General features: G+C 42.1%; 1 protein-coding gene across 1 annotated transcript; it reads right to left on the bottom strand.

Moving 5' to 3' along the window:
* Positions 1–3,798: 3,798 nt before the first annotated feature.
* On the bottom strand, positions 3,799–7,568 carry LOC145391741 (uncharacterized). Its single transcript, XM_080266276.1, has 2 exons — positions 7,385–7,568; positions 3,799–4,017 (listed from the first exon to the last, which is right to left on the bottom strand). The coding sequence occupies exons 1-2, from the start codon at positions 7,566–7,568 to the stop codon at positions 3,842–3,844; spliced, it is 360 nt and encodes a 119-aa protein (XP_080122402.1). The 3' UTR covers positions 3,799–3,841.
* Positions 7,569–24,301: the final 16,733 nt, after the last annotated feature.

Genomic DNA, 24,301 nt, shown 5'->3' with positions numbered 1-24,301 from the left:
CAATCATCAACACCATACATCATCAACACCATACATCATCAAAACCATACATAATCAACACCATACGTCATCAACACATACATCATCAACACATACATCATCAACACCATACATCATCAACACAAGGCAAGTTACGCTTTCAAAACTGCCAGTGTGTGATTCAGGTTATTGCATTTGTGTACAAGTAAAAAATTGTTCATCTTCTCTTGTCTTCGTGGTACCTAATAGATATTTTATTCACTAAAATATTTTTCTGTGTACAGTACTCTGGGCACAAGCTTAACAGCCCGTTCCCTGAGTCCCAGCAGTCCTCCTACTTACTGTATCATACACATCCATATGTCACCACTTCGGGACTAACACCCACAGTCCATCATACGTCTCAGCCAATCAGGGTAGTGGATGACTAGAAATGAGGCTGGGATGAAGGCAATGAGGTAAGTCGTGACCTGGAAACAGTACGCAAAGGGAAGTGGGGTAAGAGTGGGGACTGATGCCATCACAGGAACAGCCGCAATGTGCTCTAGTCAATTTCCTGTGACGGGTTAATTACTGCGCCATCCAGGTTACCACAGTTGGAAACCCTGAAGGCGTTACTCTGGGTATTTCTTTTCCGTACCAACCCACAAAGGCTGGACGCACACGCAAGTCCAGTGATGCCACCTGCCCTCACCATTATTCCAAGCCTGGCGCTAAATCGGGCCCACAGCTTCGTAGTCAGCAGCACTAACCACTCGGAAAACAGTTGAAAGTATTAAAACACACACACACACACACACACACACACACACACACACACACACACACACAGTCGCTGGTGAAGGTTGAAATTCATGGGAAACTGGGCTGGCGTGAGGTGAAACTTGAATGTCTGGTAAAGCTGCACACTTCAGGAATTATTACTGTATTTTTTTTTTTTTTTTAGGCCTGTCAAACCACTTTCTTACAAAAGTGATATTATTGCAGATCTCTCTCTCTCTCTCTCTCTCTCTCTCTCTCTCTCTCTCTCTCTCTCTCTATATATATATATATATATATATATATATATATATATATATATATTGTTGTCACAAACGCTTCTTATTCCAAAGGCAGATCTGATTTTCCAAACGCTGATTTTTTCATTTATTATTTACTTATTGGTTGCATGTGACTTTACAGACCTGCCTTTTGACCATATGCAGTCCTTGTGACTACTGATTTTTAACTGTTAGTGATCCTCGAAATCAAGAGTTTTTTTTTTTTTTTTTTTTACAAAAGTGCGACGTCGTCGCTATAATAGTTAATTACTTTTAATTAGGCAGAGATTTCCGTCCTTTTGCAGTTTATTTCCAGTAGATGAATGGCAGAATAAAGCAATGCTACGGCTCTAGCTCTCTTTTATAGCACTTCTTCATGACAAGCACCTAGAGTTGGGCACTCCGTACACGAAAAGTACCGTCGGTACCGGTACTGGTACTGGACGAAATTAGTACCGTCGGTACCGGTTATCGGTACATATCAAAAAAGTGCCGAGCATCGAATCGGTGTTCGGTACTATATATCAATAAAAAACGCATTAAATTAAGAAAAACAGTTTTTACGACTTGTATATGTCAAACATACATGAAGTTGTAACATATAGTATGGAAAACACAATCCTCAATCAATATCGATAAACAACAGATCACAGTGTAGCCTACACGAAGTGTAATTCAATTTTTCTTCCCAGTGTTTCCCTTGAGGAAGACGGGGATCTCTTAATGATCGTGGCTGAGTCCCCCACGTTTTGGTGTCAGCACGTCTGTCCCTCATGAAAAAAACTGTTCCACCGCGGCACTGGATGGTATCGGCGTGTTGTAGGTTATGACCCATATTTAAACCAATTCACTTGAAAGCTAAATCACTGAAAACACAAAGTAGGGTAAAGAGAATAAAATAACTGCAAGAATGTAAATGTAGCAACCACTGCACTGAGTCAGATGTTTGATAGGCCGAGCATGGAGTGACAGGCAACATTACTCAGTGAGAACAGAAATGCAGTGTAGGAAGCTCAGATTTAGCCTCAGGGTCACCCACTTACATGTAAAAACATCACTCGCGGATATGAACACAGCCTTAGGTCCAAATAGATACACGTGAACACTGAGTTAGACAAATAGCGGCTCATGAGCAAGAGGCAAGGTGTATCAAGAACTTCAAACAACCTTCAGAACAACCTCTCTCCCACTTTTCTACATTATTATTGATGATGACAGAACTTTTGCTGCTCATGTTCCATTTTCTTTAAGATATAAAAAATGTACCGCTACCTAGTACCGACAAAATATGCCTAAAAATGTACCATCGGTGTACCGCTTTCGGTACAGGCCGATGAAAATAGTGTCACTACTGGTAACTACTCACATTGTAACTCGTTACTGTAACTCGGTACTTTTGCACCTCGGTACTGGCCACCTTTGCAAGCACCATACTCTAGTGTAATCTATCGCAATAACTCGACATGCAAGAAAGACATGACAATTTTACGCCTATTTGAACGGAATACAGTTATCGGTCGCGAAGCTTAGCAGGCTGTAGGATTACGATCAGTGGATTTTGTCGACAGCAGGTGTAATTATTGAGTGACCGACAATAGTGGTCTGTGTTAGGCCGCGTCCAGACCAAATGCTTGCTCGTGGGGGCGGGGGCGGGCACGAACTTCTGTTACAGTGCTGCAGATCTCATCCTTTTGCAGCTTAGTTCACGCAGGTCAGTGGCCGAAAAAGACAACACTACGGCTGTCCATCCTTTCCGTAGCACTTCTTTCGTGTATTCTCATAATTCAACATTCATGATGGATAGATGGAAATTTTAGACCAAGTTAGTGTAGGAAGAGTATAGATTAATCCTAAAAGAATGGTAACTCCTCCTAAATTATAATGCTGGAGCTGGAGGGTGACAACCAGAAAAGAAAAAAAATGATTATAGCGAAAATTTAGGCGACGAACACAAAGGAAAAAAATTGATAATGATAAAAATATGAAGGATGACGAACACGACAGGAAAAAAAAAATGGTTATGATAAAAAAAAAAAAAAAAGGAAGTTGACAAAGAGGAGTAAAGAAAATGGCATTATACAAAAATATTCTTTACTATATATACATACATTCGACTGTGCACATACCTAATACAATCAAGAATACACTCACACGCACACAAATCACTCAGCTTTCCACACGCGAAAGCAGTCGACCCCATCAGACCGAGAACGTCCTTTATGTTGTAATGTTTTCTATCTTTCATTCAGCTCCGGAGAAAACGGTGGTCTTTAGCCTTTCAAATCTCGCTACTTCCACTCAGTTTTATTCAATTCGGGATAGATTTTCAGCGATGGGGTTAATGATGGTATTATATATTTTCCCCATCTCGAAAAATTCCCGTAAAGCTGAATAAAATCATCTGGTGGTAGCGAGATTTCACTAAAAATGTCGTTGCCGAAGTGAAGAAGTGGACTGAAGTAGGTGAAGTTGGTTTGTTTATATCTGACAGAAATCCCTCGCCCTTTTCGGCTCAGTTGATGGTCATAACGGAGGTAAATTGGATGATAGATTTAAATAGTAACCACGGAGACGCGTTCCTGCCTCATAGCAAAGGCTCATCATATATAACGTAACCAGGACTTAATATTGTAGTATTAGGAGCGATCAAGATCTGTCAGATAAACAAACCAACTCAAACGAAGGCTAAAAATGGCGTTTCCATTTTTAAATCTCTCCTAAGCTGAATAAAACTATTATACTGAAAAATACAACTAAATCCTCGATATGAAAAGATCAAAAATACAAAAAAGAAAGAAAGAAACAAAGGCTTATTTCTCTATCTATGCGCCCAAGCTGGCGAGGTCAATGCCAATCATGGCGGCGATCAGTCTGGTCCACAGGTCAAAGTGTTTTTCTCTAAGCAGCTCCATGGCGCGGGTCATTTCCTTGCGTTCCTCCTTGGTGCACATGTGGTCCGGACATACACCAAGATTGTGCATGGTGGCGAGGGCGCGTTCTGGAACAAATAACACTGATATAGAGCGTTTGTCCTAACCTACTAGCATCCATAACCTCTGTTCATCAGAGGGTAGGCCACAGATATACCTGGCTTGAGGTGGCCACCTTCGAACTTCCTGGCCAAAAACACAAGCTTCCTAAACGGTCCTCACTGGGCCGTCCCATACATACACTTGCCAAGGGAGTCCGCAGGATTTTTTGTAAGGGGGGGCAAAATAAAAGAAATTATACATATATGTGCAGCTATAACATATCAAAATACACACGCTCCAAATAGGCATAGACTTTCTCCTCCAATTCCACCTTAGACGATTCCGGTGCTGTTCCTCCATCACTTCCCCCCTCTGACTTCCTCATGGCTGACATTAAAATTTCTTCAGTTGATGTATTTTCTGCCATCACTGGCCTCAGTACTAACAAGGCATATGGGCCTGATGGGGTCCCTCCTGTTGTTCTCAAGAACTGTGCTTCTGTGCTTACACCCTGCCTAGGCAAACTATTTCGCCTTTGTCTGTCAACTTGTACCTTTCCTTCTTGCTGGAAGTTTGCTCTCATTCAGCCAGTCCCAAAGAAGGGTGACCACTCCCAACCCTCCAACTATCGTCCAATTGCTCTAACGTCCTGTATTTCAAAAGTTTTTGAGTCAATTCTCAATAGAAAAATTTTAAGGCATCTTTCCTATCACAACCTTCTTTCCGATCGTCAGTATGGGTTCCGTCAGGGACGCTCCACTGACGATCTTCTCACCTACCTTTCAGACTCTTGGTCATCCTCCTTTCGAGACTTTGGCGAAAGCTTTGCCATTGCACGTGACATCTCAAAGGCTTTCGATCGAGTCTGGCATAAATCTTTAATTTCCAAACTGCCCTCCTACGGTTTCTATCCTTCTATCTGTGCCTTCATCGCTAGCTTCCTTTCTGGTCGTTCTATAGCGGCTGTTGTAGACGGCCATCGTTCTTCTCCTAGATCTATCAACAGTGGTGTTCCTCAGGGCTCTGTCCTATCACCAACTCTCTTCCTTTTATTCATCAATGATCTTCTAAGCTGTACATCTAACCCTATCCACTCATACGCTGATGACTCCACCCTTCACCTTTCCATTCGGTTCCCGCGACGCCCATCTCAACAGTTGCTTCAACAAACAAGGGATAAGGCTATGGCACACCTAATGTCTGACTTGGCTCGTATCTCTGACTGGGATAAAAATAATATGGTTGTTTTTAATGCATCTAAGACTCGGTTCTTACACCTATCAACCCGACAAAATCATCCACAGGTACCTGTATACCCATTAATGTTTAATAATATTCAGCTTAATCCTGCATCATCCTTGAACATGCTTGGGGTTTCATTTACTCGGGACTTATCTTGGAAAGATCATATTACATCTCTTGTAAAATCTGCTTCCAAGAGATTGGGTGTGCTAAGCCGACTCCGCTCTTTCTTTACCCCTGCACAATTGTTGACTCTATACAGGGGTTTTATCCGCCCCTGTGTGGAGTACGACTCTCATGTGTGGGGAGGCTCCCCACATACAGCCCTTCTCAATAGGGTGGAGTCAAAGGCTTTTCGTCTCATTAACTCTCCTCCTCTTACTGACTCCCTTCAACCTCTGTCTCTTCGCAGCACTGTTGCATCTTTATCTCTTTTCTATCGCTACTTTAATGGTCACTGCTCCTCTGAACTGTCTGCTTGCATTCCTCCACCTCTACGACGGGCGCGTAGCACCCGTCTGGCAGCAAACTTTCATCCCTTTTCTGTCCAACTCTCTAATGCAAGAGTTAACCGTTACTCCCAGTCTTTCATTTATGCAACAGGTCAGCTATGGAACTGTCTCCCTCTGTCTGTATTTCCTGCTGCCTATGATCTCCAGTCTTTCAAACGCAGTGTGTCCAGGCATCTCAAAATGATCGGATCTTGCATTTGGCTCTCTATTGTATTTTGTTTTTCTCTTTGAGGGAACTGTTACTGCGGGCTCATGGCCTTTGGTTCCTTCTTCCTCGCATAAAAAAAAAAAAAAAAGGCATATACTGTACCTACATGAGTTACATGACTTACATCAAATTCATACAGTAACAGAATCCATGAATCGGCTCAAATCACTCAACCATCCTTGAACAAGAACTGAAACACACTTCTGAATTCCAAGTGGGGGCAACTGCCCCCCCTTGTCCCCCCCTCCGGACGCCCGTAACACTTGCTCATCCATGCTTCTGAACTCAGATAATGGCCAGGCGTAGTCAGATTGACTACTGTAGAAACCAAGGAGACTCATTCCTACCTTATAACTAAGATACATCGAATTAATGCAACCAGGACTTAGATTTAGATTCTGAGTGGCCTTGTTCCGTCAGGTGAAATTAAATCGACTAGTGACCATCATATCACATTAGTAATCAAGTTTTAAATATCAAAACACGCTCAAAACAAACACAATATCTACCCGTTTTCTATGATGCATTTTAAAAAAAAGTGTTAGTTGGAAGAGAAGCCTAGAGTTGTCCCGACGATAAGAGGGTTCATGGGACAGTATTAACCCCTTCTGATTCCTATCACGGATTTACAACTCAGTAACACTATTAGGGAAAGGACATTAAAAGGGTTACCCCGACCATGAAAGTGTTAATAGCGAGAACGTTAATATTTAGGGATGGGATACTTGGATATATTTACAACTGAGCCTCTGTCCTAACTTAATTTCTGTCTGCAGGAAGGACAAGAGACAGTGGAATACTAAGCACACTTTTCCCTATCCTTCCTGCACAATGTAGATCCAGATTACGATCATTTTTCTCTCGTAGCTGATATTTACGTTCTACAGGATGATCAAGGGACGTGGGAATACTTGGCCCTCTCCTCTCTTACAACCCAGTGGACTGCAGGCTGAAGTTACCCCCCTCCTGCAGTCCACCATTCTTTGGGGATCAGGAGGGAAGTGAGGGACGTGTGTATAATCAGACGGTGGATCTGCCAAGGGATATATCAGTGCCACCACGAGAAGGCGTCCACATCCATCTTGTAATCATATACTCTTTTTACTTTAACTTGGCCCAAAATTGCCATCCCTCCATCTTGAGTCCTGAGTTATAACAAGACTAACACTAGAACGTAATCCAATGGTCGGTTCATATCCATAACCCCTGTCAGCTCGGTCGATATATTTTGACTAGTAACCAAGGAGACTAATCCCTACTTCAAAACTAAGGCTCATAATGTCCCCAACCTTTTCAGCTCGGATGGAAGCCAGGTGTAATCAGACTGGGGGATAAATTTGACTAGTAACCAAGGAGACTCATCTCTGCATCAACATAAACACCCAGTAAGTACCTCCACGTCTAACCTCTACCTAACTCCCTCTAACTCACCTCTGATCTTCTTCTGCTCCGTGTTACACTTGCTTACGGTAATGAAACAGTCAATAATGGCCTCCACAGTCGCACGGTCGTTAAATGCTTCCTCCAACACCTGCTTGCGGTTGGCTTTGGCGGGGGAGGCGAGGGAGACGGCGCAGAGGGAGGCTAGAACGATAACGACGAGGCGGAGGTCCATTTTGCTGTGCGGAGAGAGAGAGAGTGGTTAGATAGATAGACAGATAAAGGGATAGGCTGATATAGAGACAGAGGGATAGATAGATGGATAGACAGAGACAGAGAGAGGACGCAGAGTGGCTAGTGAGTTGAGATCCATACTGCTATGCGGAGGATGAGAATGGTTAGATAGATAGATAGATAGATAGATGGATGGACAGATAGGGTTGATACAGATAGATAGATCAGGAGACAACGTATGTAGACAGAGATAGATACATACACACACGTACATGCATACATACACATACATATACATACATTCATACACACACATGGTAAGATATATAGACGGACAGGGGGAGATTAAGCGTGTATGTGTATGTATGTATGTATAGATGTATATGTAAGCACCGCATGTTAATAGTGTCTATCCATCCCCCCCCAACCACCACCACTACCACCACCATACCTCACCCTACCACATTCTTACCACACAACACACACACACACACACACACACACACACACACGACTGTTTCTGTGTCTGTATCACTTTCACTGTCTAAATATACAAATCTCTCCCTCTCTCTCTCTCTCTCTCTCAGAATTAGACGTAAAAGGTCATCTTGTCGGAATCAGTCATTGACCTCTCATGCCCTAGTTACATACCGAACACTATCTATCTGTCTATCTATCTACCCATCCATCCATCTATCTATCTATCTGTCTATTCATCCATCCATCTATCTATCTATCTATCTATCTACCTCCACCTCCAACAACCACACTCCCATACACGCATATTCTCTTTTGGGTCTTCAGCACTTCTTCGTGACTATAGTTCGTTTATTCTGACCTGATAAAGATCACCCATACCCTCAGTTGATGGCCTAGTGTTGTCAGAATGGAGGGGGTGATTCTGATTAGTAACCAAGAGACTCATTCCTACCCCCTAACCCAGTTCCGTCAGATAAAGACAAATCCACTATAAAGCGAGATTTAAAAAATACATCTCCGTTAATTCATAGCAGTGGAGTGAGTGTGTGTGCGTGTGTGTATGTTTGTGAGAGAGAGAGAGAGAGAGAGAGAGAGAGAGAGAGAGAGAGAGAGAGAGAGAGAGAGAGAGCATGAGGTTGAGGACAAGAGGAAATTAATGTGAATATAAAAACTAAGCAACTACAAGGCTACCCGTCGTCTGTGGGCCAGGCAGACTTTAATAATACCGTTAGATGAAAACTTGACTATCATGTATCCATCCCGGGTGACTCCCAGTGCTGATGGGGTGACATGTGAAGTCAGGTTGTGTCTCTAAACAACTTTAATTAATAACTTTTCCTTCTAGTCAATATTTTCTGAGATTTGAGTTTTCAGCACAGAGACACACAGATACATTTCGTACAAAAATAATGACCATCGACTTCGTCTACCTGGATTAATAAAACCACGTTAACGAGAGAAAGAGAGAGAGAGAGAGAGAGAGAGAGAGAGAGAGAGGGGGGGGAGGGAGAGAGAGAGAGATTGAGAGTAAGTTTACAGAACCAGCCAGTTTAACGGGACACCGAGTGAAATTTGGTCTCTCTCTCTCTCTCTTTCTCTCTCTCTCTTTGTATATCTGGAAATGTGTAGAAGAGAAAGAGATGAGAAGCAAAAAATGGAGAAATAAAACAGGACATATACAGACACACACACACACACACACACACACACACACACACATAATAAAGACATAGAGGCAGAGCAATGTACTCACTCACTCCTAAAGTTTTATTCTTTCGTAGTGACCCTTGACCTAGCTGTGCTCTTGACCCCCCTCCCCCCACACCCCCCCTTATAGAGCATTGGCCTCACTTTACTGATGGTAGTGAGGACGCCTGCACGTGGTGGCACTGGTATGAGCGGTCGGTGTCTCTACTTGGCTAAACTACCTTTCTACTACTGCTACTACTACTGCTACTACTACTACTGCTACTACTACTACTGCTACTTCATATTCTGCATTTATATCGTACATACCAAGGTACAATGTGGAGAATAAATCGCCAGGGAAAAGGGGTTAGGTAATCTTTAAAGCCAGTCAGCACGCGACCCTAACTATGTGGACTGTGTAACCTAGCCCCGGGCCCCTACGCTCATGGCAACGGGAGAGAGAGAGAGAGAGAGAGAGAGAGAGAGAGAGAGAGAGAGAGATGGGAAAAGGATATTAAAGAGAGAGAGAGAGAGAGAGAGAGAGAGAGAGAGAGAGGGGTTATGGTACACTGAAGGGCCTTGACACGCTGGCTGGCAACAAGTGAAGAGAAAGGGAGGAAACTGAGAGAGAGAGAGAGAGAGAGAGAGAGAGAGAGAGAAATACGAAAAAAAATCAATATGAAACATGCCTTATAGGAAAATCTTTCTCTCTCTTTCTCTCTCTTTCTCCGTTTAAAGGTAGATGACGAGGCTGCTTCCCTGGGTGGCATTACAAAAATAAATTAATAATAATAATGATAATAATAATAATAATGATAATAATAATAATATTAATAATAGAGTTACCGGACCGAACCAGCGCACTGACCAACTGGAAGGCTTTTTTGGTCTTCAAGGAGAACGTGTGGGTAGGTGTATGGTGGGCGTGTAGAGCGATAGGAAGGTAGACAGATAGATAAATAGATAGATAGATAGGCAAGCAGATAGATAGATAGTTGTGGTGGTGGTGATAGTAGTTGTAGTAGTAGTATGGTTGTGGTGGTGGTGGTGGTAGTAATAGTAGTAGTAGTAAGAGGTAGTAGCAGTAGTGGTGGTGGTGATGGTGGTGGTAGGGCATTGTGAGAGTGGTTGTAGTAATAGTAGTAGTGGTAGCAGTAGTAGCAGTAATAGTAGTAGTAGTAGTAGTAGTAGTAGTAATAATAATAATAATAATAATAATAATAATAATGATAATAATAATAATAATAATAATAATAATAACAAACTACATATCACATCATCATCTTAAATATACTCTTGCTTATTTAATCTCTATAGTTCTTTCACCTTCACTTGACCCAGAATTTCGTCTTGTTTCAGCTAATTTCACGTAGAACAAGTAAAGAAAATGACAATGTTAAGACTGCATCCTTCCCATTGCACTTCTTCGTGACGAGCATCATATTCTAGTGTAACTCACAATTCAGCATTCAAGATGGAGAGAGGGCAATTTTAGGCCTTATAAAAGTGAAAGGAATACAACACAGGCAGACCTGATTATAAGCCAAGATTTTTTTTTTTAATCTATGACACAAATTGAACAATTTTCAATATCATTTTGTTTTGTTTTTCTTTTTAAATTAGTGGCTTTTTAATTGATTCATTGATTTATTCTCTATTTGTTTATTTTAGTTACAGGTAGATTACTCTGTTCAATTTGATTTTTCGAACTGAAGGGGTTAGCTACTGCCTTCTTTAACCCCTTCACTTCTGTATCTCAAACACAGACACAGAATAGGTAATAGAAAAAGGAGCACGGAAAACGTGGGATCTTAGTAACAAGGCACACAGGAGGAAAATAAATTACCTGCTGAGTAGAATGGGAATCTTGACTTGTAAGGAGTACTTTCCGTATCTCAAACACAGACACTGAAAAGGTACAGTAATGGAGAAAAATAGTTTACCTTGTGAGGAATGAGGAGCAGCTAGATATTCACTCGTCTGGCTTCTGGTGGCTTCTGGTGCAAAATTTCTACGGACCTCCGTTTATATACTATCTGGTCATCCCGTGTCGCCTCCCCACTAGAGTTGCCAATTGAGCCACTTCTATGGCTAGATTCGGGATATTTATTTTTGTTTAGCAAGAATCTACGGTTGCCAGTTTAGCGATTTCGTGGCTGTAGTTCATTCATTTTAATTAGGCGGAGATTTTCGTTTTTTTTTGCTGGTTATTCCCCGTAGCTCAGTGGGCAGGGCCGCTGACAGCCACCACCAGGCCCAGGGCAAGATTATCAACAAGCCTCCCACCCTCCCTCCTGAATACTGTACCGAATATTATTATACTAGAATTGTAGCTCCCGGCTAGACTGCTCCCTAATCAGTGTGTCATGGCACATTGATACTAAAAGAATCCTGCACCTTCCCCTCCCTCTCAGTAAAACAACAGTAATAACGACAAGGAAATTATGGTACATCATGTAAAAGAAAATGAGAACTACTATCTAGTATGTATTTATGTCAATGAAGTTCTGAGTGAAAGATGCATAAGAGGTTAAAAGATAAGAAAGCGGCTGGTCAGAGGCTTTTTATATCCGTCGGTCCCTTCACTGTGACATACAAATACAGTATTACAAAACTCTGTATCGTAAATGTTATATAACGCCGTGTTTTAATGTGTTTACATGTAACTATTCCTACTTCCTTCGATATATTTTCTTCAAGAATCCCATTTGACAATATATGTTAGGCTATATTTTCCTCCCTCGTAACATTATTTAGAAAGCGCGGGCTCCCCTACAGGTCCGGCCCTTGGGGCTTATCCCCCGCTGCCCCTCCCCCCTTCTTCTCGGCCCCGCCAGTGGCAGAAAAAGGCAGAACTAAAGCTGCACATCGTTTCCACAGCACTTCTTCGTAACTAGCACTACACTCTACTGCCGATCTCTTGCTACAGAACATCACTAAAGATGGTGAGATGGCAATGTTACCCCTGGTCAAATAGAACAGACTCTTGATGAGAAATATTTCCTGTTAGCAATCATATAGGGGAATCTTAACAAGTCCTGGCAATATTCTACCAACTTTACCGTATTTCTTAGAGACTGTCTGGTGATATTTCCTCCTCAACTACTTCTCCACCCGCCGAAAGGAGAATGGCGGACTACAGGAGAAGGGCAGGTTAAGCCTGAGGTCCACTGGGTTCATGTTTCAGATGAGCCTGGGGCCACAACAACTATAACTAGGAAACATTCAGAGAGCGCATACCTGTGCCATCGTCAATAAAGTTAAATATATTCGTCTTATCAAACGAATACTTTTACGCTCTCGCACAGTATACCTATTAATTCTACGGTCTGCTCTCGCCATGGTTCAAAATCTAACCAACTCTTTCTTAACCCTCTGCCCATCTGTCCACCAAATTTTACTGAAATCCAGTAACACCTTCTTGAGATATCTTGCATACAGACAGACACGAGTGCATGCATAACCTCCATCCATCTTCTTTGGTAGAGGTAAAAAAACAAAAACTGTGGACTTATAAAACTGGCTTTGTTTTTGTCAGTCATAATGGTAAATGTTAACTGATGAGTCTAGCGAGGTGAGGATGACAAAAAAGGTGATTCTCTCTCTCTCTCTCTCTCTCTCTCTCTCTCTCTCTCTCTCAATTTGACACTCCGAAGCACAAAAAATAAATAAATAAATGCAAAACACAAAGAGAATATGAGAAGGAAGAATGCTCTCTGTCGTCTGGGGAGGCACACACACACACACACACACACACACACACACACACACACACACACACACACACACACACGTTGCTCAGCTCTGTACTTCACTCTTACTTATGACACGGTACTTTTGTTGTTGTTGTTTCAAAATTCTTCGCAAAAATTGAATCAAATATATGTTCATTTTTTTGTAATAGCGTAGGTTGGTAAAATTTTCAGATTAGGCAACAATAAATTATCATCATTATTATTATCATTATTATCATCATCATTACCACCATTAGCAGCAGTAGTAGTAGTAGTAGTAGTAATAGTAGTAGTAGTAATTGTAGTAGTAGTAGTATCATTATTATCATTAGTATCATCATCTCCACTGCTCTTACTCTTGACTTCTCATTTTCATGCCACACCATAGTCTCACATCCATATGTTAAAGTTGGCACTAACACTCCTTCATGTAGCCTCGTGCAGCTGCAACACTCAAACCTCTTTTTCTTATCAAGGCCTTCATATAATCATCATCATCATCATCATCATCATCATCATCAACATCATAATAACAATAATAACTGATGCCAATGCAGGATATTCAATAGGAGAGAGAGAGAGAGGGGGGGGGGAGGCTTATCGACGGGCATTCTTAGCCAGGCAAACACCAGTGCCCGTATTAATAAAAACTCCTAAGAGTAAAAAGTTCCTCTCAAAGTGAAATTTGGCTCCTAACTTCTAGAAGTGCCCCTAAAAGTTCCTTTCAACTCCTAAGTTTACTCGTAAAATCGCTAAAAATTAAAAGTCTTCCACAAGGACATTTAAGGAGTTAGTAGGGCTTTTAGTGACAGTGAACACAGTAGCTGCGTCCCTCAAACACCAAGAGACAAGACTACATAGGCGTGGATGTGTGTGTGTGTGTGTGTGTGTGTGTGTGTGTGTGTGGGTGGGTGTGTGTGTGTGTGTGTGTGTGTGAGGAGCATGTAACTATAGCCCGTTTACTCCAACCTGGCAAAGACCCCTAACCCCCTTCAGCTCAGATGGTGGCCAAGTGTAGTCAGACTGGGGGGGGTGTCGATTTGACTAGTAACCAAGGAGACTCATGCTTACCACATAACTAAGGCTCGATGAAGAGTTGGTTCTTGGAAAATTGCGAAATAATTTGATATATTATTTTCTCGCGAGGCCTTAACAACAGACAGTAGCCGATTTATTCTTTCTCTAACCTTGACATTTTATTCTATTTCTTTTCACCTGACGGAACTTGAACACAAAGGAAGCTCCCTAACACCTCTTCCTAAGCGATTTATTCTGCTTATCACACCTTACTATCCTATTCTGTTATATAAATCCATCAAGCATCTCCATTGTATAAAAAAAAAGCACAAACAGAATATAACTCAGCCATCTTCAAAAATAAATCGCTAAAGAAGAGGTGTTAGGAATAAATTAACTGGGAAAATGTGAGATAAGTTTATACAGTTTCTCTTGAGGCCTTAGCAACAAGAAAAACAACAAAATAACAACAAAAACAACAATACTCTCTCTCACTCTCTCTCTCTCTCTCTCTCTCTCTCTCTCTCTCTCTCTCTCAACGACCACTTTTTATAGCCTTTTAAATTCTTGGAAATTCACGGTATGACTGGAGGCTGGTTTTAGTATGAGCATATCCTCTCTCTTTCTCTCTCTCTCTCTATCTCTATCTATCTATCTATCTATCTATCTGTTGCCGTCAAGCTGCTCTCTCTCTCTAATTCTCACTTCCCTCCGATATACCTCTTCATCAATGCCACTGCCACACCCACGCCCACACCAGCAGCCTCAGCCGTCCCCGAAACACACAAATTCTCTCTCTCTCTCTCTCTTTAGCCTTCAAAATGACCTTAATAAAATTATCAGCTGGTCAGAAAAATGGCAAATGCCCTTCAATGTAAGCAAATGTCAGGTACTGCAATGTGGGAAGAAAAACAAAAGGTATGATTACGAAAGGAAGGGCCAAATCATTAGCAAGTCCTCACTAGTTAAGGATTTAGGCGTACTAATTTCAGCCGATCTGAAATGTTCAAATCAATGTATCTCTGCCGCCAATAAAGCCAACAGGGCCCTAGGCTTCATCAAAAGACATTTTACATATAAAAGAAAAAGATATTGTAATCCCCCTATACAAAAACATAGTCAGGCCACACTTAGAGTTTGCAGTGCAATTTTGGGCGCCTCACCTAATTAAAGATATAGAAATACTGGAAGCTGTCCAGCGTAGGGCTACCAAGTTAATCCCGTCCCTGAGGAATAAACCATACCTCGAGAGACTCAGGGAATTAAACTTATTCTCTCTTAGAAAACGGAGACTCAGGGGACAACTGACTGAATGTTTTAAGATGCTAAAAGGCTTTAGTAATACTGATTCAAGCAAGCTATTCACAGTAATTGCCGAGACTGTAACTCGAGGAAATGGTATGAAGTTGCAAGCAAGGAGGGCTAATCTTGATACAACCAAAAACTTCTTCACTTACTCCGTTGTAAGCGAATGGAATAAACTCCCTGGGAATGTGATTGAGAGTGGTACCATAAATATATTTAAAAAGAGACTGGACATGTACCTCGACGCAATTGGTATCGTTTAGTTAGGATGGAGCAATTATTGCATATTCGCGTCTGCAGTCATCTGTCTATTAGACACAGACAATATTATAGAATATAAATAATAGATAAACATTCTATTCATCTTTTGATAAAAAAAAAAAAAAAATTGCATGCATAGAGTAAGTATGTGGCTGTATGCCCAAATTTTCCTTTTCCATATTATTCTACTTTCTGTCGATCCTATAAAATTCCTTCAGGTTTTTCATTCCTGCAAGGTATTACTTCCTCTCTTGTTTCCTGTACGGCAAATGCCGGAGGGTCTGGAGGGTGGGGGAGAGAGCCTTCTGCTGTGCTATCCTTTTCTCCTGCTCCTATGCACTGTATTAGGATTAAGGCCGGACCACCTCGTAGGGACCGTAAGGTCTGTGTGGTCTGTGTATCTATGTAACTCTATGAAACTCCCCTTGCTACGAGTCAACGCCCACCCTTCCCATCCCTGGATTCTAGGAAATCTGTGCTCTAAATCAGCCATTGCGTAAGAGTCTCTCTCTCTCTCTCTCTCTCTCTCTCTCTCTCTCTCTCTCTCTCTCCAGTACGTGAGGGGCTGTAGGATATTTTTTTTGTTTACTCACATGGCACAACACGAGAGAAAGGAGGGTGTGGTAGGCAACAAGGAGAAAGTGCCTACCCTACCCTACCCAACCCTACCCTACCCTACCTTACCCTACCCTCCCCTTCCCTACCCAACCCTACCCTACCCTACCCAACCCTAACCTACCCTACCCTGCCCTACCCTACCCAACCCTACCCTACCCTAACTTATACTACCCTACTTTACCCTACCCTACGTTCCCCTACCCTACCTTACCCTACCCTACGTTACCCTACCCTACCTTACCCTACCCTACCCTACACTTTCCAAAACACAATATAACCCCACTTTCACTCACCCACTACTCATCTTTCTAACCTACCTAACCCAACACCTAACCTAACCCATCCTACCTTACCCTACCAACCTAACCTTACCTTAATCTACCCCTTATCATCTTGTCGAAGGGAACACGCTTTGTCTTAGAGTCTGACCGGTTCGAAAACACAGCTCACGTTACGGGGTGGTGGTTGAAGGCAAGGAATGGCTGTTGATTGCTACCCTCCTTCACGCACTTTGCCTTAGGATGGATGGATTATTTAGGTTCCTGCGTTTGTGTCAATGTGAGACTTGTTTTTGTGGGGTAAGGTAGGGTAGGGTAGGGTAGGGTAGGGTAGGAGAGGAGAGGAGGGGAGAGGAAGGGAGGGGAGGGCAGGGTAGGGTAGGGTAGGGTAGGGTAAGGTACAGTAGGGTACGGTAGGGTAGGGTAGGGTAGGGTAGGGTAAGGTAAGGTAGGGTAGGGTTGGGTAGGGTAGGGTAGGGTAGGGTAGGGTAAGGTAGGGTAGGGTAGGGTAGGGTAGGGTAGGGTAAGGTACAGTAGGGTTGGGTAGAGTAGGGTAGGGTAGGGTAGGGTAGGCTAAAAATGGTAGGATCTTTGGGTAAGGTATTAAACTTTTTCTTCCTCACATGGCCAGAGAATAGATAGATAGATAGATAAATAAATAGATAGATAGACATATGGATATAAGGTGTGTGTGTGTGTGTGTGTGTGTGAGAGAGAGAGAGAGAGAGAGAGAGAGGTCTTTCCAAACGCCTTGGAGAGCAACGCAACTTTTGTCTTCAAGGAGAAAACTTTGACATGAATCATCCCCTCATCCAATCGACTAATTCTCGAGCGGTTCTATAAGGCTTTTTTTTTTCTTTCTTTTTTTGGGGGGAATTTAAAGAGGTTAGTTTGGGATAATGTTGAGAGAGAGAGAGAGAGAGAGAGAGACTCAAAATGGGCCCAATCCTCAGCCGTGCCAGAGCTACACACACACACACACACACACACACACACACACACACACACACACACACTCACAGACACACGCTGAGTAAAACATAATTCCCGTTCGCGCGTGTGCAGATAGATAGATAGATAGATAGACAGTGGCGTATATGGGGGGGCCACTCTGCCATCCCCCCCCCGTTTCGTCCCAGCAGGCCTACATATCTGCAGATCTAAATACGTATACAATAATCAGTGAAATCAGCCGTAAAAATAGGCTGCTGGATTTCAAATGATCAATTCCCACACGACTATAATGATTAAGTAAGCTCTCTCACTCTCTCTCTCTCTCTCTCTCTCTCTCTCTCTCTCTCTCTCTCTCTCTCTCTCTCTCTCTCTCATTAATGCGAGATTTAGTATATATATATTTTTTTGTTTCATATAAAAATGAACATTGCAACTTCCAGGAATGAAAGAATCAACAATTGTATATTATACATATATATATATATATATATATATATATATATATATATATATATATATATATATATATATATATATATATATATATATATACTGTATATATGATCTAGCAGTTTTTTTTTTCACACAAACTGGATACTGTAGATTTCCGTAATTAAATATTTTACAAACAGCTCATTTTTGTTTTAGTCAAGATACATCAGGTTCTTTATATTGCTTTGCCAATGAATATCAAATCAGTGCAATATATCCCTCCTGAGGCTTCAAAGTGCCCATAAAATTCCTTGATTTTCAAAATATTTCCTTGGGGTTTTACAGCGCCCCCCTACACCACCCACCTGTAGAGCCTCGCTTCGCTGTCCCCCCCCCCTTAAAAAAATCATGGATTCACCCCTGTGGCCCCCCACTTTCCACAGACCTATGTACGCCACTGTAGATAGATAGACAGATAGATATATAGAGTTGAGTGGTAGAAGCCTCATCGGGAACTTTCAATGCTGTGTTTTTCTAGATAGTGATCCTGCGGGGAAGAGTCTATACTCCTTTCACCCTAACTTGGCCTAAGAGTGCCATCCCGCCACCTCCAATGCAGAGTTGTAACAATAGACTAACACTAGATTATATTGCTAGTCACGAGGAAGTGCTGTGGAATGGATAGAGCATCAGTATAAGTGAAGCTGCAGCACCCATGGTGAAGCTAAGGAGAAAGAATTTTTGTCTAGTAACCAAGGAGACGCATTTCTACCCCCATAACTAAGGCTGATGTAATGGACTTGTGGGAGTGGTCCAGTTCCGTCAGATGAAAATAATACAGGTAAAATACAGGTAGAATCTCCTTGGTTGCTATTAACACCTTCAGAGAGAGAGAGAGAGAGAGAGAGAGATTAATCCTAGCCCTACAGCTGTTTGACCGGTTCCCTATACATATGGAAGTCTCTCTCTCTCTCTCTCTCTCTCTCTCTCTCTCTCTCTCTCTCTGTAATACCCAGTGATATAAGACAAACTCCTCTCTCTCAGTCAAGTGGTTAGAGAGACAGTCTACTGTTGAGAGGACGCGAGGTCAAATCCGGGATTGGGAGCAGTTTGATGATTTATATATCGCTTATAAAAAGAAATATTGATCTACATAACATAAAAACACCCCTACTAACATCATCACACTCCTGGCACGTATGGACGGTGGGTATCAGTGTCCAAAGGGTGACATGTGAAGGTTTTTGGTATTAAGTCCTGAATGACAACCCGTGTATGTATTCAGTATGGACGGTTCGTGTTTACTCCCAGGGTCAGACACGTAAATATATTATGCCGCATGGGACTGGTTGTGTAGCCTGAGGGACCCACGTGCTGCCTCTCTCTCTCTCTCTCTCTCTCTCTCTCTCTTACACACACACACACACACACATATGGAGATGACCTGAGTGGATTTTAGTGCACATCGATATAAGGTCAAAGGTCAGAGTGGAGAAAGTTTGGAGATAGACCTGACAGTTAGATAGATAGACAGATAGACAGACAGATAGAAGTATATTATAGCCACTCTCATAGGTAGATAGGTAGGTAGGTAGGTAGGCTGGAAGACGGATAAACATACAGACAGGTAGGTAGGTAAGTAGGTAGGTTGGTAGAAGGGTAAGTAGGTAGGTAGATATATATGTAGGTAGGCAGGTAGGTAGATAGGTTGGTAGATAGGCATGTTGGTAGGTAGGTAGGTAAATATTTAGGCTGGAAAGTAGGTACGTAAGTAGGTAGGAAGATAGATAGGTAAGAGGGTAGGTAGATTGGTTGGTAGGTAGGATGGTAGGTAGGGAGAAAGACACGTAAGTAGGTAAGCGGGTGGGTAAATAGGTAGGTAGGTAGATAGGAAGGTAGGTAGGTAGGAAGGTAGGCAGGTAGATATATAGGTAAGCAGGTAGGTAGGCAGCAAGTAAGCAGGTAGGTAGGTAGGAAGGTAGGTAGACAGGTGGGTAGGTAGGTAGGTAGGTAGGTAGGCAGGTAGGCAGACAGAGAACAAGATAGTCAGAAATCCTGTATATATGAGATGGAACAGACTAACAGGGCAGAGGAGAGAAAGATGCGAGACAGATAGATAGATAGATGGATGGATGGATAGATAGGTAGATAGACAGACAGACGGACAGACGCTGGGTTGTGTAAGTATGGGACCTCTCCGCAAGAATAAGTTCAAGGTCAACAAGTGTTCCGGTCAGTTATATATGCACCAGCAGGGGTACCCGGCGTTGTCCGGGGCAAAAAGGGCAACACTCTACCCCTACTTGTTCTAGTCAGTCAATCTTTGTACTCCAGAAGGCCCTGCACAGTACCTCTTGTACCTTTGAAGAGGAATTATAGGAGGTCCAGGAACTTTCCATTTCAGCTTTCGTAGACTAATGCACAGTATTTGTGTGCACTTGTTTACTATTACCGGTGACCTCAAATGACCTCGGAGGTCAACCTCACATAACCTAAGTCCGAACTGGAGGTCATGTGAGTCTCCATACCAAAAATTGGGCTGCAGGGGTACCCGGCGTTGCCCGGGTGGTAACGCCATTACTTTTTTTTTTAGCCAGCAGCGGAACTGAGAGCGCCGCTACTTTTTGGCTGTACTCACGCGTTACAGGGCTCCTCGCTACTCACGCGACGAATACAGTCCGGAGTCGTGAGTACATACAGATATGCCGACGGTTTGGTTGTATTTATTAATGACGAAAAATAATATTTTCGTCAATTCTGTCAATTAATGATGTTTGTTCCACATTACATCAGTAATTTATTAAACTATATATATTATTTATTAGTAATTGTGCAATAATTAGACAGGAAGTTGCTAGTTAATTATCGATCATTTAAATTAAGTAGGCCTAAAGATAAATAAGGATGTCAGCTAGATGTAGGCAATGCTAACACACACACACACACACACACACACACACACACACACACACACACACACACACACACACACACACACACACACACACACACACACACACACACACACACACACACACACACACACACACACACACACACACCTCTAACTATTCCCGTCTCCAACTTGCGCTCTCTCCCTCACTCTCTCTTTCAGACTAATTCTTACTCACTACGTTATTATTTCGTAAAAGTGTGTTACTTCCAGTTTAAGGTAATGGAAAAAACATTGCCATTGTACAGCCTTAAACAGAAAGCCCCAGTTCATTTGTACTCTCGTTTTCGTATATATCTTAAATGAGTATCATTGAAAATATAATAAATCTATATAATATGTATCATTGGTAGGCCACATTTTTTTGCCTGTTACTTACGTATGTTACTTTCAGTAGGTATACTAGGTAACAGTGTAAAAGAACATTTGTTACATTATACATTAAATAGCTTTTTTCCTGTACCTTCGGCTCTAAGCTTCATTAAAGTGACACCGACATGTATGATTTTATTTATTCAGTATAAGTGTATACTGACATTACTGGTACACAACATAACCACTCAGACTGACTAATATTATCAAAACAGTATATAGTGTATTGCTATATCACAGATTTTTGTTAACCCTTCCTTCGTGTACGTTTTTCTTATCCAAAGCATCGGGAGCGGGAGCACCGCTACATTTCGTATCAAGTAGCGAAACCAGTAACGCCACTACTTTTTCGGGCTAGTAACGGGAATGGGAGCTCCGCTACTTTTTATTAGTAGCGTTCCCAGCACTGCTGATGAGGATATTTGCTTTGAAGATGTTCTGACTTTCCTTCCTCAAAGAATGGGATATTTTACAGTCAGACTCCCTCTCTTCCTTCTCTCTCTCTCTCTCTCTCTCTCTCTCTCTCATCTTTTGTCTGCCTGTCTTGAACCTTTGTGGGAACGACCTTGCTTCACCTTACGTCTCAGGATAACTCCTTCTTTCCTTTCCTTCCATTCTTCCTTAATTCCTTCCTTCCTTTCCTCGACGTCTCTTTCTTTCCTTGTTTCCCCTTCCTCACTTTTTCCCATCCAGTTCCCTTTTCCTCCTCCTAATTCTTTTCACCATTTCCACTCCTTTTCCTTCCTTTCTTTTCACCTCCTTCCATATTCTCCTTCCCAGTTCTTTTCAGCATTTCCTCCCTTCCTTCCATTTTCTCCTTCGCCCCCTCTTTCTCTCCCCTCCTTGCCCGTCCTCGTACCCTCTCCTCTCCACCCTCTACCCCTCCCCCTCCTCTCTTCACAGGGGCCAATTTAAATCCCAACTCAAGTTCCAACTAAAGTTCAAACTCAAGTGCCAACTCATGTCCCAACACAGGTACCAAACGCAAGTACCAAATTAAGTCTTAACACAAGTACCAACTCAAGTCATAACTCAAGCGCTTAGTCCCAACTCAAGCGCCAACCTAAGTCTCAACTCAAGTGCCAATGTAAGTTACAACTCAAGTGCCAACTTAAGTCTCAACTCATGAATCAACTTAAGTGCCAACTCAAGTGACAACGTGTCAGTTCAAGTACGAACATTAATCCCAACTCAAGTGAAACCTTAAGTGCCAACTCAAGTGCCAACTTGGGGCAAAACTCAAGCGCCAACGTAGGTCCCAACTCAAGTGCCAACCCATGTCTCAACTCAAGCGCCAACCTTAGTCTCAACTCAAGCACCAGCTTAATTACAATTCAAAGGTCAGCATAGTTCCCAACTTAAGTGCCAAGGTAAGCTCCAACTCAAGTGCCAGTGTAAGCTCCAACTCGTGCCAACGTAAGTGCCAACTCAAGAGATAACTTACGTGCCAACTCGTGACAACACAATAGCCAATTCAAAGTGACATCATAAGCGTAAACTCAAGGGACAAAATAAGTGCCAACTCAAATGCTAACTCAGGTCCAAACTCAAGCGCCAACTTAGATCCCAGCTCAAGTGACAACTAAAGTCCCAACTCAAGCGGCAAGAAGTCTCATCTCAAGCGCAAACTTAAGCACCAACTCAAGCGCCACATTTAGTCCCAATTAAAGGGCGAACATAGGTCCCAACTCAAGCACCAACTTCAGTTCCATAGAATAATACAGAAAAGAGAAGGATGGGTGGACAGCAGATACTGTACTTGGATTTCAAGAAGGCATTTGACAGGGTACCACACAAAAGACTTTTATGGAAACTGTACCATGAAGGAGGAATCCAAGGTAATCTGTACGATATGGATCCAAGATTTCCTCAGTAAAAGGAAAATGAGAACAGTAATAAGGGGAACTTACTCATCATTGAAAGAAGTGATAAGTGAAACAGGGCTCCATGCTGGCACCAACTATATTTTTAGTATATATATATGTGATACAGACAGCAACATTGGAAATGGCAGCTGTCTAAATCTGTTTCCTGATGATGCAAAAATCCAAAGGGAAATTACTAACACAGATTCTTGCATAGAGCTACAAGAGGAATTAAAAAAGCTTCATGAATGGAGCAATAGATGGCAAATGGAATTCAATTTGGACAAATGTCATGTAGTAAAATTTGGTAAAAGTGAAACAAGACAAGACTGGGACTATATGTTAGAAAGTTCAACCCTACACACATCAGAAAGGGAAAAGGATTTGGGAGTGATTTTCAGTAACAGACTATCACCGGCTGATCACATAAATGAAAAAGTAAGGAACATGTATACACTGCTTGCTGATATGAGGGTAGCATTCACATATATAAATTAAAACATGCTGAGAAAGATAATAACATCATTCATCAGACCATCTCTGGAGTATGCATCAGTAGTCTGGAATCCTCATCTCAAAAAACACATAGATAAGGTTGAGAAAGTTCAAAGGGCAGCTACAAGATGGGTACCAAGCTTAAGGGATCTAAGCTACGAAGAAAGACTAGAAAAATTGAATCTACCAACACTACAGGAGAGAAGGAAAAGAGAAGACATGATTATGCTATATAAATGCATCTCAGGATAAGCAAAAATAGACATAAATGAATATATAAGCCACGGGGAGCCAACATCAAGGGGACACTGCAGAAAACTGTATAAAAAGAGAGATGATAAAGACGTGAGGAAATTCAGTTTCCCAAACAGTGCAACTGATCAGTGAAATGCACTGCCAGATGAGATAGTGTGTGCCAAAACAATTCATAAATTTAAGGATTTGTATGATAAAAACGGTTCAAACCCGGGACAGTACGAGCTTGAATCATTCCTGTATAAATACAATTAGGTAAGAACAATTAGGTAATAGCGCGCACACACACACACACACACACACACACACACACACACACACACACACACACACACACACACACACACATGCATCTTTGGGAAATTCTAAAAATCAAAGGTTTAAGTCTACTTCTCTCTCTCTCTCTCTCCCTCCCTCTCTCTCTCTCTCTCTCTCCCTCCCTCTCTCTCTCTCTCTCTCTCTCTCTCTCTCTCTAGGAACCGGTCATACAGCCGCAGGGAACCACGAGTACGATTTTTGTTTTTTTC

Source organism: Coenobita brevimanus, chromosome 19 (genome assembly GCF_032717465.1).
Source record: "Coenobita brevimanus isolate Jiangsu-jjx chromosome 19, ASM3271746v2, whole genome shotgun sequence".
Lineage (NCBI taxonomy): Eukaryota > Metazoa > Arthropoda > Malacostraca > Decapoda > Coenobitidae > Coenobita > Coenobita brevimanus.
The sequence above is the reverse complement of the archived record's forward strand: the minus strand, read 5'-3'. Positions and strand labels throughout refer to the sequence as shown.

Bases quoted from the DNA above. Each gene is read 5' to 3' on its own strand.
- LOC145391741 (XM_080266276.1), bottom strand. From the start codon at position 7,568: ATGGACCTCCGCCTCGTCGTTATCGTTCTAGCCTCCCTCTGCGCCGTC. The intron at 4,018-7,384 runs GTGAGTTAGAGG...TATTTGTTCCAG, and splicing joins GGAGCAGAAGAAGATCAGAG to AACGCGCCCTCGCCACCATG.